Raw genomic sequence first — 17799 nt, forward strand, 5'->3', positions numbered from 1 at the left:
ATTGGCTTGCTAGCCATATAAGAGGCTTGAGCGGTTTCCGCCCAAGTTGGAGGACTCCACAACTATCAGGAGGAGGAGAACTTCACGTCTCGTAAAGATCTCTAAGCGCTGCGGAGCCTATTGGACCCAGCGTGTACCTTAAGAAGGCTATAGGGGTCTGATCAACCTCTGGCCTCTCCCCGTCGCCAAACGATTCCTCGACGAACCCCTTCCCTGCACGCAAGTTCCACGGAGCCTAGCAAACTTCGTGTGAGTGTATCCAGAGCTCTTCTCCGAGTTGTTTTCTTCGGTTGACACGACGGGCTCGCGTGTTTAGAGCCTTCAACCGGATTGGGCTAGAGGTTCGCGTGGAAGGAACTCTTGTCCGCTTTTCTTCTTTCCTGTCTGTAACTGCAACTCAAGCAAGTTTTCCTGCCTGCACCGCGACCATCTTCGGTGTAAGTAAAATAATCTTTAATCAACCGCTAAGCGTCCGTGCCTAATTCTAGTCCGCCGGCCTGCATTCCCCGACCCGCGTGCCAGGGCTGCTGGCCACAGCCCGCCGCGTGCCCCCGAGGGCCTCGGACCGCTCCCGGCCCGCACACCCTCGATCTGCTGGCAATGTTCCTACTAATGGAGCCCAGTATGCTGTTAGCTTTCTTGGCAAAAAGGGCACATTGCTGACCCATGTTCAGCTTGTTGCCCCCTTACCAGATCATTGTCTGTGGCCAGGACCAGGTCCAACAGGGCATTTCCTCTGGTGGGACTGTGCACCTCCTGGGTTAAGTGAAGGTCCTGTATCTCGGCCAGGAACCTCCTGGAATGGTACGACCTGGCTGACTGCTCCTCCCAGCATAAGATAAGGATAAAGCTGACTAGAAACACACAATATATGCAGAGTTTAAAAACAACTTACGTTATTATAGCTTCAGAATACATGTTTTAATCAATAGTTGTTTGTTTTAAAAACCTTTCAGAAAAAGACCTGACAAAATGGTATTTTCTTTAATGGCAGATGGCAGGGTAGATTTATACCTTATAGAGTAACTAAATCAGAGATGTACAGTGTAAACTTTTGCAACCCCCGAGCTCATTTAATCAGATGCGTTAAAAAGACACGTGTAGAGCAATGTGTCAAATGGAGAAAGTGATCTGAATGCAAAAGACAGGGAAGGGAGGGGAGAAGTGCATGGAGAGGCAAACAGTGAACACCAATCTGACATCAGTTCCAGGAAGATGCACAAGCCTGTGGCATAGGTAAACAAGGTTCTTTGGGAAAATGTGGTATCTGTGGCAAAAACTTTAACCTCCCTGGACATTCCATTGCTGGCTGACCTCAGAGTAGCTGTTCTTAGACAGCAAAACTTTAAAACTTTAAAAATGAATGGGAAATTGAAGAACAAGAAGTAATCTGCAGACTGGATTAAGAAACTATGTATTTTTTCCCCATTATCTGGATTTTCCTCTTTGTCCCTATGGGTTTATTGCTTGCTTACCTCTTCCTGCACTGCTCCCTTGTGCCAATGGCTGCTGTCCTGCCCATCCATATTAGACTTTGCTTACCATTGCTGACAACTATGGGGAGCAAGGATTTGGAGTGGTTAATATGGTGGTGACTGTGAGCCTAGGCTGTGTGTGTAGAAGGTGGGGGTGGTGAAGGGGAGAGAAGAAAGCAGTCTCTTTGCACAGAATGAGAACTGCTGGAACTGCAGTGGGTTTTACTTAAAGGCTGGGTATCAGCTGTCTGTAAGTATAAGGTGGGATGGATCTAGTGCAGGGGTGGGCAATTATTTCAGGCAGAGGGCTGCTTACTGAGTTTTGGCCAGCTGTTGAGAGCTGCATTGGTAGACCCGTCCCTTGACAGATGTCCCGCCCCTGGTCACTATCTTGTGACTGGAAGTCCCGTCCCCTAACCCCTGACCTTTGCCGCCAGAAGTCCCTCTCCTTGCCCCTAGAAGTATTCCTTTCAGCAAGGGGTTTTGCCATCCTGGAACCAGAAAAATACCAAATTATATTCTAAAACGCAAACATCTACAGCATTCATTAATTTGATTTCAAAAAATATTTTTGTCCTGATTTACCTGCGTTTGTGTAGTGTACACAGAGGTGATGGCACGATAGCTTAAAATGAAGTCTTACTCTTCTATGTTGTGGGGGGATGGGTATAGGTTTGTGGGGGGCTATGGGTGTGTGGGTATGTGGGTTGAGAGAGCATGTGGAGGTGTGTGTGGATATGTAGGGTGTGGGTGGGTATGGTGTTTGTGGGGGACTGGGTTCCTGGGGTGTGTGAGGGGATGTGGGGGGGTCTGTGTCCCACTGTCCCTACCTGCATACACACACCCCCCTACCAGCACAGCTGCATGCTCCCTGGTCTGGTGATGCAGCCAGCAGCCAGGTGGTGCTGGAGCATGGTGGGGGCAGAAAGGGAGTGAAATGGTTGGGGGTGGGCAGGGCTGGGCTGTTCAGTCCTACTGAGGCTCCCCCTGGGTCCTACTGCCCCTGGCTCTTGTCGGCTTCGACAGGCTGCTGGGAGCAGATAAATATTAATTTTCTAAATTTTTTAAGTGCCCCATGGGCCAAATAGAATGGCCTGGTAGGCTAGATTTAGCCTGTGGGTTGTATTTTGCCTGCCCTGATCTAGTAGAAATGAGGGATCAGCTGACCATTCTTAAAACATGGACTGGATCAAACCTTCATGAACTAGATCAAGTCTCTGTGGGCTGCAGGTTGCTAAGTCCTGTTCTAAATGAAAGTACTATAATGTGGTTATCTAACTGGTTGGATCATTATGCTCAAATAGTAGTCATCAGGGGGTCAGTGTCTGACTGGGAGGAAGTATTGAATGGGGTTCCCCAGAGGCCTGTTCTAGGCTTAGTACTATTTAACATCTTTATTAATGACTTAGAAGAAGGGATTGTGTGTACACTTAATAACCTTGTGGATAATACAAAGCTGTGTAGAGTTGCAGACACTTTGGAGAGTAGGATTATGATTTAGAATGACTATGTTAAACTGGACAGATGGACCAAAATCAACTGAATTAAATACAATAAGGACAAGTGCAAAATCCTTCACTAAAGATGGAATAGTCAAATACACAAAGATGAATTTGGGGATGACGGGCTAGGCTGCAGTATTGCAGAAAAGGACCTGGGTTTTATATAGCGGGCTATAAGCCAAATATGAGCCAACATTGTAGCTGGGTTGCAAAAAAAGACCAATAGCATACTAAGTTGTGTTATCAGGAATATCACCTGCATATCATGGAAAGTGATTCTTCTGTTCTACTTAGTACTTGGGAGGCCTCACCTGGAATACTGGATCCAGCAAATTTGCTCCTGGTTGGCTGCCTACGTGTGCCTTACTGTGCAGTAATTACTTGGCAGTTAATTTGCTACTTGCATTTGCAGGTAGCAAATTAACTGCTGAGTAGAGCAAATTACACCCATCCCTGCCCACCCCTGGTCCCATAGAACAAATTACAGCCCAGCCCCGCCCACCCCCAGCCATTTCACTCCCTTCCTGCCCCTGCCCTACTCCAGCACCACATGGCTGCCGGCTGTATCGCTGGACTGGGGAGTACAGGGCCGCACCTGTAGGGTGTGTATGTGTAATTTTGCACGTGTAGGTGGGATGCTTACTATGCAGCAATTTGCTCTACTGCGCAGTACAGTGTCTCGTGTAGCCATGCTCAGCGTCTATCTGTATACAGGCAAGGTACTTTGGGTAGATGTGATCTTTTATTAGACCAACTGAGCAGTTGGAAAAAAGTTCTTAGCAAGCTTTCAGGTGCAGTCACCCTTCTTCAGGCACAGGGAGTCTCTGCTGTTCTGAGACTCCAAGAAATGAGAGAAGCTAAAAGTGTGGCAGGATGACATCTTTCAACTACCTGAAGGGTCGTTCCAAAGAGGATGTAGGTAAACTGTTTTGAGTGGTGAGAGATAACACAACAAGGACCAATGGTCTCAAGTTGCTGCAAGGGAGGTTTAGGTTGGATATTAGGAAAAACTCTCTCATTAGGAGTGTGGTGAAGCACTGGAACAGGTTACCTACCCCTTTCATTCAGTAGCTGGAGAAGACAGCTTGAGCAAGGGAACATTGTTTTAAAATCACTTTCTGAATTAAAGTCTTATTTCTGTATATGACTTGATTCAAGGCAAAACTTCTAAAAATGCTTGTGAGAAATACAATTTGAAACTTAGTTCCCCCCCCAAGTGCATCTCTGTACACACAATGTGTGTGTTTCTTTCCTTTTTCACATTGGGAAGACCAAGGTGCTCCATCAGCCTGCCCCAGCAAGCTGCTCCCCTCCTTCAACAAACTACCAGTGGAGAACCCCTGGAAAACGTTGAGCATTTCCCATACCTTGGCAGTTGCCTCTCCCAGTCAGTCAGTCTTGATGTAGAAATCAAACATAGAATTTGCTGTGCCAGCATATCCTCTGGAAAGCTGCTTTGCTATGTCTTTGCTGACCAAGATCTACAGATAGAACATAAGATCCTGGTCTACAGTGCAGTGGTTATCCCTATGCTCTTCTACAGGTGTGAGATGTGGGTGACATATCAAAAGCCATCTTAAATTCCTGGAACAGTTCCATTAGCATTGCCTCAGGAAGATTCTTCTTATTACATGGGAAGACCACTGCACCAATGTCAGTGTTCTTTCTTTGGCTAACATAACCAGCATTGAGGCAAAGATCATGAAACATCAACTCTGCTGGGCTGGCCATTGTGTGTGGATGGCTGACGCATCTCCTGAAGTGAGTCTTCTTCTGTCAACTTAGTCATGGTAAGTGGACTTGTAGAGGATAGAGAAAGTGCTACAAGGACACCATGAAAGCATACCTTAAGAAGGGTGGTATCAACCCTACAAACTGGGAAGTGATGGCTTGTAACAGGTCTCAATGGCACTATACCATATATCAAGCTACAACCCACTTCGAAGAGAACCATGTTGTTCAGGAAGCTGAGAAACAGCAGAGGAGGAAGGAAAGTGCACATCCTAGCCAACAGTTGTTCCCCGCACCCAAGGCAGCACTTGTCATATCTGTGGAAAAACTTGCAGAGCGTGGATTGGACTCCTCAACCACCTTTTAAATTCACCTGTAATCCCTCCCCCTGCCTGCAGACATCATCCTGGTATCAAGGAATAGCCAATGATGACAGCCAGTGACTCTGGAAGGGCAGTGGTGGCAATTGTGGTGGGACTGCTCACAGCATACCAAATGGCCACCTGCTGTTGAAGAGATGATGCAAGTGGTGGTTGGACAAGCACTTGTACGGTGAGTGGGGCAGTGTCAACATAGCCTGTGCTCCTGGCACTGACAGTGCCCTGGATTGTGATAGCCCCACCTGTTAGCTCCACCCCTGAATTTCCTCACCCACCAGTAGCATTACACGCTGGATGGAGTGGTTAACATTTGACACTCCTAGTTTAAAACACTATGTATAACCTCTGCTGCAAATGAGTTTTGAGTGTTTCTATTTATAGTCATAAATTGTACAAGTAATGAACAGGTTTTACCCAAATAGTTTTGTAAAGTAAATGAAAACATCAATGGATAATGCCACTTGCAGCAGATGCTGTAATAATCAGCGCTATCAATATTATAAATCTAGTGAAATGCAATTTAGTATTTCAGTTGTTACTGTCTGCGCTCAATTGTCAGTTTTAGGGAGAAGGCAGAGTGTGTGGAAGACCCATTTTATCTATTAGCATGGAGTACAGCAACAGCACAAGTTATCAACAACCTATGCATAAGGGCATGGAGGAGTATGGCCGTTTTAGATGTGACAGCCATTGCAAAGTGCTGTCCGTAGCCCGGTGCGGATCTTCAATGCAACCACTGACACGATAACTATGTCATCCCGAGACGGCTGGTACACTGGGTTTCGCACGCGCATGCCGGGGTCGGCAGGAAGTTTCCATCAGTGCAGCAGGCAGTGACATCCGCCTTGTCCCGCAAGGACCAGGTACCGCCCGGGGCCCGTTTCCTTCGGGAATGAACCCGTTCTCCCAGAAGGCCCTACCAGCGTGGCCGAGCACACCTCTCCTGTCCCCGGTCACTAGCCCAGAGGCACAGCCAAGCCAAGCCCCGCCCCCTCCCCTGGCCAATCAGGAGGCGCCGATTCTTACCGCCCCTCAAAGAAACTGGCTGAGCTGTGCCGCTCGTCGCTCGGAAGTGCCTAGCTCTAAACCCCGCCCCACCTCCCAACACGTCACCAGAAGCCATAGTAACCAGCCAACCAGCTTCTCTAATGGTGCGTCGTCTTTTTGAAGCCTGTGTACGAGGCACGCTGATTGGCCGCAGGATGCAGGCGTGCCCCGCTGCTTCCTGTCATGCTTTCCTCTGCTGGTTACATCATTTGGTCCGGCTGGGCTGGGCAGGGAAATCCCGGGTGGGCTTCGTCCGCGTACCCGGCCCGCGGTCGCGCTGAGCTGAGGTTTGTCCCGTGACTCGGGGCAGGGGAGGTACTGCCGGTTCGGGGTCGCCTGTGCGCGGCGGGGCGGGCGGGCGCCCAGCTCCTGAGCAGCTGCAGGGGCCGGGCGTGGCAGGAGCCTGGCGCTGCGGGCGGCTTGTGGCGGGCCCCGCGGCAGCCACGTGCGGGCGGGGGCGTCGGCACCGCGGAACCTGCCCTGTTCCCTGCACGATTGTGCTGGTGGGGGCCTGGGCAGCGAGGCGCTTTCGCGGGGCTGGGCGCTCGCCCGGGCCGAGGTTCGCACTCGCGACTTTGCCAGGCGGACAAGGGGCAGCTACTGCTCCCGGGCTGGCACCGATGTAGCCAGGGAAGCGGCTGGGGAAGGCGGCTGATACATGCTCGGCTCGAAAGTACTGGGTTCATCACCGCTCCTGGGGCAGCGCTCCCGCCTCGCGTGCTCTGCGGTTGGAAAAGGGGCTGCGGGAGTTGGTAGCTGCCTGCCTCTCCTGCAGACAGAGACTTTCCGCTCAAGCTAGAAATATAGTGGAAATGGTGCAGTGATGGTTGTGTAAAGCGCACAACTTCCCGTGCCCGCCCCTTGCCATGCACCCTTGTGCAGCTTTTTAATAGTTGGTTTTTTTTCTCCTGATATTTATTTAATAGGTGACTTTCTCCTAATATTTCTTTAATTGGTGCTGGAAGCACTTCAGTTAATAACTTTTAGAAGAGCTATGGACTTTGTCGTTTCTGCTTGCTTTTCATCTTCAGTGATTTCCTGCAGGGATAAAAATAAACTCAGTTCAATGTGTTCGTTAGTTTAAATCTCCTAATTTCTATGCCTAAAATACAGAGTTTTCCGTAACTTGCCATGGAAAATTGAGATGCATCATTTTCTCCATAAGCAGCTTTACTGTGTGTTTCATTAGCAGAAACTGTAGTATAGATATGGTTCTGGTATTTCTAACACCTGTTTTAAGTAAGGTAAGAAGTCTTGTGTTCTAATACAGATAATGCTCTTGCTGCCATCAGCAAAGCTGCTCTGATGGAGAAAATACATTTTCCAGTTCTCAAACAGTGGACACAACGTATATAGGTTGAATTTTCATGTAGACTAACAGTGTAGGCTGAGCACCGCTAATCTTTTTCCCCAGCAGGCTGGATGGGCAGTGCCTGGTCCATCTGTGGGCCAGATCCAACTGGTGGTCCTTATTCAGCACCTAGAGCAGGTGCATTGTGGCCCCATCTGGCTTGTGGAGGAGACAGGGGGCAGCCAAACCCAATCTGGCTGCCTGAGGGATGGCGGCTTGGCCTTGTCCCATTGCTGGGGGGTGGGGAAGGAGGGAGGGGTTGTGGCCTATCCCACCTCTGGCCTACTGTGTGGGGGCTTAGGAATTTGGAAGCAGAGGAGGGCTGTGGTAGTGTCATTGCTCCCCCATCCCCAAATTTCCCAACCCATGGAGAGTCCCGAGGGCCGGGTGCCATGGCTCTGCAGGCTTCATCTGGCCCTCGGGCCGGAGGTTGAGCACTCTTGGTGTAGATCATTCTGGTGGGAAAATCCAGGCTCAGAAAGCTTCCTGCAATATGAATCCCCTCTTAGCAGCTGTGCAATGAGTTATGGAAAAGGAGAACAGAATAACTCAGCTGCAAGAGATGGTTCTCAGCATGTACATCAGGTTCAGATCTTGGAAAATCTGTCTGATTGACTCCTTTGTAGATCAGTGGTTCTCAGCCTTTTTAGTCTCAAGGCATCACTTGTTATATTCAAAACACCAACTAGAAAATGCTGGCTCTGATTTTTTCTGCAGTCAAAAAATGAGTAAAAAGTAATAGAGCCCTCTTTTGTTGAAACAAACTCAGAAAGCACACAAGTCTGAATACTTTTAAGACTATGGAGTCCTATTGGAAATTTATGGCTATGTGTTGGCTGGGGCCAGCGGGTGTGGGCAGGAGCATGGCATGGGCTGCCCCAGGCAGGCTCAGTTCCAGTGGAGCACTGTGAGGGCAGTCACTGACTGGAGGAGCTCTCTTGTATGTGCCCCCTACCTCCTTCTCCCTCCCCTCCCCTCTGGCTGGCTCCCAGGCAGTTTCCCTCGTTCCCTCTCTCCCTCCCCATCCCCCATGTATCCCCCCACTCCCCCATATACTACCCCACTTCACAAGACATGGCATGCAGGGAGTGGATCCCACCTGTCTCCACTCCTGAACATGGCTTCCCACCCACCCAAAGCCCCGTAGGGAGTTTTGGTGATCTGGCTTGTGACAACCTCATCAAAACTCCCTGTCTTGCCCTCGGGCCCAAATAATTGCCCACCCCTGCTGTGGATAGATCTGGAGAACGTGCTCCCCGCCTCAGTTTATTGCCTACAAACAATGGAAGATGGAATGCACTGGAAAAAGTCTTATATTTTTAAAAGGATCAATTTATAAGTACATTAATAGGGTGCTGGAGGGAATTTCAGGCTTGGGATTTGTTTAAGATAAGGCCCAGAACAGCATTTGGGAGAAGATTTACAGCAGCATCAAGGCTTGCATGACATTTGAAGGAATATTGGGCCTGATCACAAGTCCACTGAAGGTAGCCACAGGCATTGGATCAGCCGTTTGGGACTGTTTCATATATGAATATTTTATGTATATTTTATTTTACCACTGTGAGAGAGATTTTATTTTTCCCTCATTTTTAAAATTCTTGGGTGAAAGCTGTGGCATAAAATGGTTCTTACATTTTTGTTTTATAACCCACAAAATAGGTAAAGTGCCATTTTGTGATCCCTTCTTTTACAAATTAATCTTAATAATTTCCATTAACTGTAAATTTTATTGTGCAACTGAACCGATGAATTAATAATCTATAACATGAAAACATATTGGTAAAGTCTCATTCTAAATAGCATTTAGTAGATTCCTTGTTTGGATGTTCATGTAACTGTTTTTCCTTTTTTTTAGGTGAAAAGGTCCCAGCTTATGTGTGATTGCAGTAGCATCACCTGTGCAGACTGAACAGCACTGTCCCCAGTGAATGTTGTTTGTTTAAAAAAAGAAAAAGTGAGTGCTTAAAGTTTGTTCCCCAGTAGCCCATCCACTTTTTATTTACTACTTTTCAATTATAGAATTATCCAGTAAAGTGTAGAAGGTATAGGTGTATATTTGTATCAGTAGCATGTTTCTCTCTGTCTCTCCCCATCTTTCTTTCATTTTAATTTTTAAACAGCACTTGTTTGAGTCTGACATTCCACATGGAAATATTGTCTCCCCAGAAATGTTTGAATTCCATCAAGATTAATCTTCCTACAAGTGTTTCTCTCATCAAAAAGAAAAGAATAAAATAAATTATTTCTGCCAGCAAAGTTGATATGACTAGGCTCATCAAATAGTGCACATTTTTTGTGTTGTTTTTCTGTATAGCATTTTAGTTACTTCAGAATATATTTCATAAGCTGTTTTATTTGTGGATTTTGAGATTGGGGACATTGGGCTATGGTCAGTTAGTGATAGAAGCAGTGGGAGGGCTGAGCAGATTCTTTTCTTCTGTTGTGATTCCTTATTTCTGCAGCAATTTTAAAATAATGCTATTCTGTATATTTCAGGAATTTTTTTGCAGATAGAAACAATCTCTTGAAAAGAGCACCTTACTTATTAAGTCAGTTTAATTTCTGAAAAGCGTACAGGTATCCTAGATTTATCTCTTTGGAGATGTCTGTGCAGCAGATTTGATTTCACATGTTCCCTAGTTTTGGCTGTTTAAATATAAAGTCAATAGCCACATACTAGAGGTGAATACATGCATCAGTCTGGTATTGGATCGGTACCGATGTAAAGAAAATTTGCTGTATTGGGTATCTGCCCGATGGGGCCGATAATTTGGCCAATAAATGCCTGTGCTGCGCACAGCCGCAGTACACCACGGAGCAGAGTCGGCAGCATGGAGAGCTGCCTCCAGCTAGTAAGTCAGAAGGGGAGGTGGGGAAGGAATGGGCGTGGGGGGGTGGATCAACACCCCCTGCGGTGAGGGAGGGGGCAGGCACTGCTGGGGAGGGTGGGACAGAAGCGTGGCTTGTGGTGGGGTGTCTCCCACCACTGCTTGCACCCCGGGTGGGGGGGTGCGCCCTTTGGACCTGTGCGGGGCGGGCTGGAACTGGTGCCGCGTGGTTCTTCTTGGCAGGGGCTGAAATTGGAGTGGGCAGTGGGAGGGGCTGTAGCCACCCCAAATTTTGCAGCACCTCCACTTCCAGCCCTGCACCGCCAGGCGCAGCCCAGCTCCATGTCCTGCCTTCACCCACGTGCTGGGAAGAGCCGAGGCTGCTCTGGGTGGCTAGTGGCAGTGCTGAGAATGGAGCTGTGACGAAACTTGGGGTGGCTATAGCCCCTTCCAATGTCGACAGTGCCTGCTCTGAGGCTCTTTCGGTACTGCGCAGGGCTCTTCTTGGCGGGTGTGGGCTTGGAGCGGGCACTGGGAGGGGGCTGCAGCCACCCCAGATTTCATTGCAGCTCTGCTCCCAGCGCTGCTGCTGCTGCCAGCTGCCCGGCACGGTCTCAGCTCTTCCCAGTCTGTGAGTGGAGGTGGGACATAGAGCTGGACTGTGCCTGATGGTACCAGGTCTGAGAACAGAGCTGCAGAGACATTTGGGGTGGCTGTAGCCCCTCCCAGTGCTACCAGGAGCCCAGCCTCTGTCAAGAAGAGCCCCACACAGTGCTGGCTCCAGCTCCCCCCGGCCCCGAACAGATATGGGGGGGAGGGCGGGGTACAGGCCTCTTTCTCTCCTCCCCCCCCGGGTGCAAGCAGCAGCAGGAGTCACCTCCTCCCCACTCTTCTCCCCCCCAGCTTGCACTTCAGACCTGCGCCTCTGCCCCCCTGGGCAGCACCTGCCCCTGCTCCTACCCTCACCGTGGGGGCATTGATCTGCCCCCTCCATGCCCCTTCCCTCCCCTCTCCCCTTTCAGCACACCAGATTTACCACCCGGAGGCAGCTGTATTGACTGTCAGATCAGTATCGGCCGACATGCCTCCTTAAATATTGGCTATTGGTATTGGCCCCCAAAATCGCTATTGGTGCACCCCTACCCGATACCTTTCATCATTGGTTCTAGTTAAGACTCTCCAGGTTTTATGTTTAGGTCTAGAATTGTTTCTTCTATTTTGTGTCTCTGTCATGTAGCATGGGAATGACTTTTTCAACAAATTGTTGCATAGTGTGTTCTTTGTATAATGAATCTTCCATGCTCAGGTGCAGCCTCTTGACTATTACACAGCCTAATCAGGGGGGCATTGTTACCTTCTACATGGTTGTTACTCAGAGACTAAGATTGATTAGGTCAGATTATGATTTTTACTGCTTTCATATTATGAAAGGTACTATTCTTGCTTTTCTCTCTCTGTCATTAAAACAACTATATTTAACACAGTAAAATTTATTTCTGCTCCCAGCTCATTCAGTTTTCAGCAAGCATTAGAGCTTGACACCTTCTTTTCAGCCTCACTTTGCTATTTTAATGTTTTACGTACCTGAAGTTGACACACATGGCTACTGACCCTTACTGTAACTCAGACAAGGTTCCTTGGGTGAATTTGATATCTTTTATTAGACCAACCCAAATGGTTGGAGAATAGTTATTAAGCAAGCTTTCGGGTTCAAAAACCCTTCGTCAGGCTCAGGAAGCTGCAGCAGTTGGTGCAACTCATACTTTCCTAAATTCTGTCCTTGGGAAGCAAATCTGTAATTATCAGTAACTATATCACTGCTCATCCAGGAACTGTGTAGCTTTTTGCTTTTTGGGGGTGGGGGCAGAGAACTGAAATAGTAAACTTTGGTCTGCTGTGTATGTGAGCTTGTGCCCTGTGGTTACTGGATGCTGTTGCATGGGTACAGTTCTCCAGTTAGTAGAAATGGGCAAAAAGTAATACTTCGATTTGTGCATGGAGTCTGTTACATCTCGGCAGCCTCCATAGCCCGGTCATAGTTACACTTTAGTACCTTTTGCACAAAACTTTAAAAATATTTACTGTATTCACTCCCTTCTTCCCTTAAGTTAAAGGGAGTTGTGAACTTTGGGAGAAGGAAGTGAAGATCCCTGGTGCTTCTTTTTTTTGCTCCTAACAAGGAGAAAGTAATGTGTTTAGAAAGAGTCTGAAGTTAGGGCAGTTACCGTAGTTGGGTTATAGTCCCAAATTGGCCACTAATCAGCTGTGTGGGCCTTTTGGAATTATGATCAAAATCCTGAGTCAAATTGAGGTAGCATGTAGCTAATTAATATTAGTAACATGTTCCTGTGGTGGAAATTGCTGTAAAAGTGCAGAGTATTATTATTTATAAAACTAAAGTCTTAACTGATGGACTTATTCTTAGAATACACAGAGGTTTTGCTTTGTTAAGGTTCTGTTATCTGCTAGCCATTTCCCTGGTGAGCTGAATACCGGGAGATGGGTTTGTATGTGATGACAATGCCAGGGCTTAATTATGTCATTAATCTCAGCAGATTTGCTAAGGTTGCATTCAGTCCCATCAGCCAAATTATTAATGAAAATATTAAACAATACAGCATCTAGGAGAGACCCCTGGGGAACCCTACTTTGTACTTTCTCCCAACTAAACATTGAGCCATTGACTTCTACTCTTTGAGCAGGATGATCTAACCAGTTGAATATCCACTATATACAGTGCTTTCCTCTAGTCTGTATTTCCTTAGCTTGTTTTTGAGAATATCATGGGAGACTGTCATAAGCCATACTAAAGTCTAAGTATATCAGATCTGGTGCTGTTCCCTCATTCATATAACCTGTCACCTTATCATAGAAGAAAATCAGATTGGGCAGGCTTGGCTCGCTCTTGATGCATCCATGCTAGCTGTTCCTAATCACTTTGTTTTTCTCCATGTGCTTCACAATAGATAGCTTGAGGACCTGTTCCATCATCTTTCCAGGTATGGAGGTTGGGCTGACTTGTCTGTGATTTCCCTGGATCCTCCTTCTTCCCTTAAATGAGCACCATATTTGACATTTTCTAGTTGTGTGTGATCTCATCCAACCTCCACAAGTTCTTGAAGATACCTAATGGATCTGAAATTACTTTGCCTAATTCCTTCAATACCCTCAGGTGCATCCCATCTAGCCCTGTTGATTTAAAAGCATCTAGGTCCTGTATGTAATCCCTAATCTATTCTTTTACTCTGGGCTGCTTATCTCCTTCCCTATCTTTTTTGCCAACTGCACTTTTTCATTTGGTAGCTGCCCTTGTTAGTGAAGACTGAAGTAAAAAAGGCATTAAATGCTTCAGCCTTCCCTTCATCAATCGTAACTAGATTGTCTTCTGCATTCTGTAAGGGACTTATGATTTCTTTTCATGTTCCTCTTTCTTTTGACATACTTAAAATCCCTTTCTATTGCCTTTTATGTCCCTTGACAGCTGCATCTCAAATTGTGCCTTAGTTTTCCTAATATTTCCTGGAAGCCCATGCAATACTTTTATATTTTTCTTTAGTATATGTATCTAGTACGACCAAATTTCCACTTTTCATAGGATTCCTTTTTGAGTATCAACCCTTGAAGAGATCGCTGTTTAGCCAGGCTGGCTTCCTGTTGCACTTATCATTCTTTTGCTTCATTAGGTAGCTTGTTTCTGCACCTTTTAAGAGGGTCTCCTTAAAATACAGTGAGCTATTTGGGAATCCTTTTCCCCTCAGACTTGTCTTCCAGGGAATCCTGCCCACCAGTTCCTTCAGTTTGTTGGAGTCGGTTCTGAAATCCAGTGGTACTGTTCTGGTGCTCTCCTTCCTTCTTCCCCTTAGGATGTTGAACCCTTTATCATTTAATGATCATTGTCACCCAAGATACCTTCCACCTTCATGTTTTCCACCAATTCCTCCCTGTTTATGAGCAGCAAGTTGAAGTGTTTCCCCTCAAGTTAGCCACTCTACCATCAAAAAGTTATCCGTAGCACACTCCAAGAATTCCGTAGGTTCATAGACACTAGGACTGGAACGGACCTCAGAAAATCATCGAGTCCAGCCCCAGGGGCAGGAAGTCAATAGGGATCATAGGATCCCAGCAAGATAAACATCCAAATGTCTCATGACAGTGTTCAAAGTAGGTGCTTGAACCACCTCCAGTGGCAGGCTATTCCAGACCTTGGGGGCTCGGACAGTAAGGAAGTTCTTTCTTATGTCCAGCCTGAAACGGTCATGGAGGAGTTTGTGACCATTCGACCTTGTCATCCCTTGGGGCGCTCTGGTGAACACACGTTCCCCCAGATCCTGGTGAGCACCCCTGATAAACTTATAGGTGGCCACCAGATCGCCCCTGAGCCTGTGCTTTTCCAGGCTGAAGAGTCCCATGGCTCTCAGCCTCTCGTCATAAGGTCTGTTTTACTGACCTTTGATCGTGCATGTGGCTCCCCTCTGCACTCTCTCAAGCTTCTCCACATCCTTTTTGAATTGTGGAGCCCAAAACTGGACGCAGTACTCCAGCTGTGGCCTCACCAATGCCGAGTACAACGGGAGAATGACGTCCCGGGATTTGCTTGAGAGGCACCTGTGGATGCAAGCCAGCGTTTTGCTCACTTTACTAGCTGCAGCATTGCATTGAAGGCTCACGGGGCTCATGATTGATCACAAGATGAACAAGTCTCTTTGGTCTCTAGTGCTAACCAGAGTAGCACTGCCAAGCCTATAAGGATGCTGCAGGTTTTTCCTCCTAAGGTGGAGAACCGTGCATTTTTCAGTGTTAACGCCATCAGGTTCTTGTCTGCCCATTTCCTGAGCCTGTTGAGGTCAGCCTGGATCACCCTCCTGTCCTCAGGTGTGGATGCTTTACCACAGAGTTTGGTGTTGTCGGTGAACTTGGCCAGTTCGCTTCTGACACAAATGTCTACATCATTGATGAAGATGTTAAATAGTATAGGCCCTACGACAGAGCCTTGAGGGACCCCACTGGTCACAGCGCACCATGGCGATTGACTTCCGTCCACTACCACCTTCTGGGTCCTACTGCGGAGCCAATTCCCCAGCCAGCGGATTGTGGTGAGGCCGAGGCCGCAGTTTGCCAGTTTTGCCAAGAGGTGATCGTGGGATACCAGATCGAAGGGTTTTTTTTAAGTCCAGCTATATGACATCAATCTCTTCCCCCTTGTCCAGGTGATAGGTCACCTGGTCGTAAAAGGAAATGAGACTGGCTGATGGCAACATCCTGAGGGATACCCAGCACAGGTTTATTGCGGGTAGGTCTTGCTTGACCAGTCTGTTAAGGATAGCCTCTTTGATAATCTTTTCCAAGGCCTTCTCCAGGATAGAGGTCAGGCTGATGGACCTGTAGTTTGCTGGATCCACTTTCCTCCCTTTCTTTAAGGGACGACATTGGCCTTCTTCCAATCATTGGGCGCTTCACTGGAGCGCCAGGTGCTCTCGAAGATCCATGCCAGGGGCAGAGCTATGGTGCTTGCCAGCTCCTTGAGTACCCTGGGGTCTAAACTGTCAGGGCCGGCTGACTTGAAGGTGTCCATCCTCTTAAGGTGTTCCTTCACGAAGTCACCTTTGATGGAGGGTAAGGAATCTCCCTCACCCAGGCCTCCTTGTGCTGTAGTGGGCGGGTGCATCCCATGGGACTGGTGGAAAACTGACGCAAAGTACCCATTTAAGAAGTTTGCTTTTTCCTGGGCAGTTGTCAGTTGTCCCATCTTGTTTAGCAGGGGTCCAATATTGCCCTTGTTTTTCCTCCAGCTCCCCACATATCTAAAAAAGGACTTTTTATTGTCCTTGATATTTGTTGCTAGCTGGAGTTATGTTGCAGCCTTGGCTTTCCTGGTTTGCTCTCTGCAGGTCCGGACCAGTGCTGGACAACTTGCATTTGCCTCCCAGCATATATCCTGATAATTAAAGTCCCCTATGAGAACCAGGTCCTGTGATTTGGAAACTTCTGTCAGCGGTTTAAAGAAGGCCTCATTTACCTCCTGGTTTGCACAGCAGACATGGTCTTTCTGGGTAGAGCTTGTGCGCTGCTACTTTGTAAAGCTGAGTAAAACTAAGAAAAGCATAACATTTGCACCACTTTTGGTGGTTTGGTAAAACTCTAATTGGCAGCTGGCATTGTGAAGGAAGACCAGATAGAGAGAGAGAAAGCTACTCTACTTTTTCTGTTGTCACTTCCCCTACAGCAAACATGATTTCTCTCCTACATATCTCTGTCTTGTAGGATAATATATTTCATAAGTGCTAGCTAAAACTTTGTGCAGATATTTTATTAATTCTGCCACACTCAATCCTGGTAAGCAAGCTAGCGATGAGTTTTTGTAGTCTGTATCAGTAATGATTGAATCTTCTGCTACTACTACTACTACTACTACATATCTGTCTTGGGGGAAATTTTTGAGAATAGGAAATAAGTACAGTTATTTGAATTATTTGTGAATTCCATTTTGAACACAAGATATGACTTTTAAAGTGGGTCTTTTAAACTTCAGTGTCGGGCAGGATGTTGCATTTCACATGTCAGTACAGGCTATAAATCTGAACACTAACTAATAGCAATAATAATAATTGTTCTGTAATTCTTAACTGCTGGTATGGGAGTTTTATACCAGTTATTAGATCAGTGTTCTAAATTCTAGTTTATTTTTAGGTACTACTGAGAACGTTCAACCTGGCTGTAGGTTAATTTTTTTATGATGTGTAGGAGGAGCTGGACCTGTAAAATGGAAGAGAAGTCAGTGACCAATGAACTCGGTCTCTCAGCAACCTTAAACCCATTTAACATAATCAGTTTACAGTATATGCTGAGAACGATGCTGTTAGCCCAAAATATACCTGAAAGGGCAGCTAGTTCCAAGCTGATCAGGGAACTGTTAACAACTAACAAGCATAATCAAGAGGAAACAGAGAATCATTTTACTTTTTTTTTCTCATTCTTCCCATGTAATAGTGGTGTATAAGATGCTTAAAATGTATTGCTTACCTTTGCAACTCTTTTGAAACAAGCTCTTGAGCTCTGGCACAGAATTTAAGGATGTACATCATAAGCCCACAGGAGACCTTTTTTAAAATAAGTACATTGGAAGCTGTCTTTGCAAAGCTCTTGATCCTCTGTGTTTTTTAAACTCAAAACTTTTCATGTATGATAACTTTTGGTTCTGGCAGGGAAAGAATGGTTCAGCAAGTTGCAGAAAATATTTGCTTTCCAGCTGAGGAGGAGAAGATATTGAAGTTCTGGAGCCAACTTAATTGTTTTCAGGAATGCTTGAAACAGTCAAAAAATAGACCTAGGTAAGAAGCTGTTTAAATGATATGTTAAGTGTGTATGAAACTTAACTGAGCTGGTTTAGCTGTAGGTCTCCCCCCTTCTTCCCCAGTCACTACAGCTTTGGCTGCTTTGCAAAGCTTGGTCTTAGCCAGCAGCACCATCAACAATGGCTACCAT

At 46.7% G+C, this 17799-nt stretch overlaps 1 protein-coding gene and 1 non-coding gene across 3 annotated transcripts in view; both read left to right on the forward strand.

Annotated features, from left to right (window-relative positions):
• Positions 1–6298: 6298 nt before the first annotated feature.
• IARS (isoleucyl-tRNA synthetase) overlaps positions 6299–17799 on the forward strand; it is a 274838-nt gene continuing 263337 nt past the window's right edge. For both annotated transcript variants that reach the window (XM_014524559.2, XM_025215174.1), the window contains exons 1-3: positions 6299–6422; positions 9345–9443; positions 17520–17645. In XM_014524559.2, coding sequence (XP_014380045.1) covers positions 17527–17645 — 119 coding nt within the window. In that variant the 5' untranslated portion in view covers positions 6299–6422; positions 9345–9443; positions 17520–17526. The remainder of the gene's footprint in view (positions 6423–9344; positions 9444–17519; positions 17646–17799) is intronic.
• LOC112551852 lies at positions 12230–12364 on the forward strand. Its single transcript, XR_003096168.1, has one exon. It is a non-coding gene; the product is annotated as a small nucleolar RNA SNORA84 (small nucleolar RNA).

Source organism: Alligator sinensis, unplaced genomic scaffold, assembly GCF_000455745.1.
Source record: "Alligator sinensis unplaced genomic scaffold, ASM45574v1 scaffold263_1, whole genome shotgun sequence".
Taxonomy (NCBI): Eukaryota; Metazoa; Chordata; order Crocodylia; family Alligatoridae; genus Alligator; species Alligator sinensis.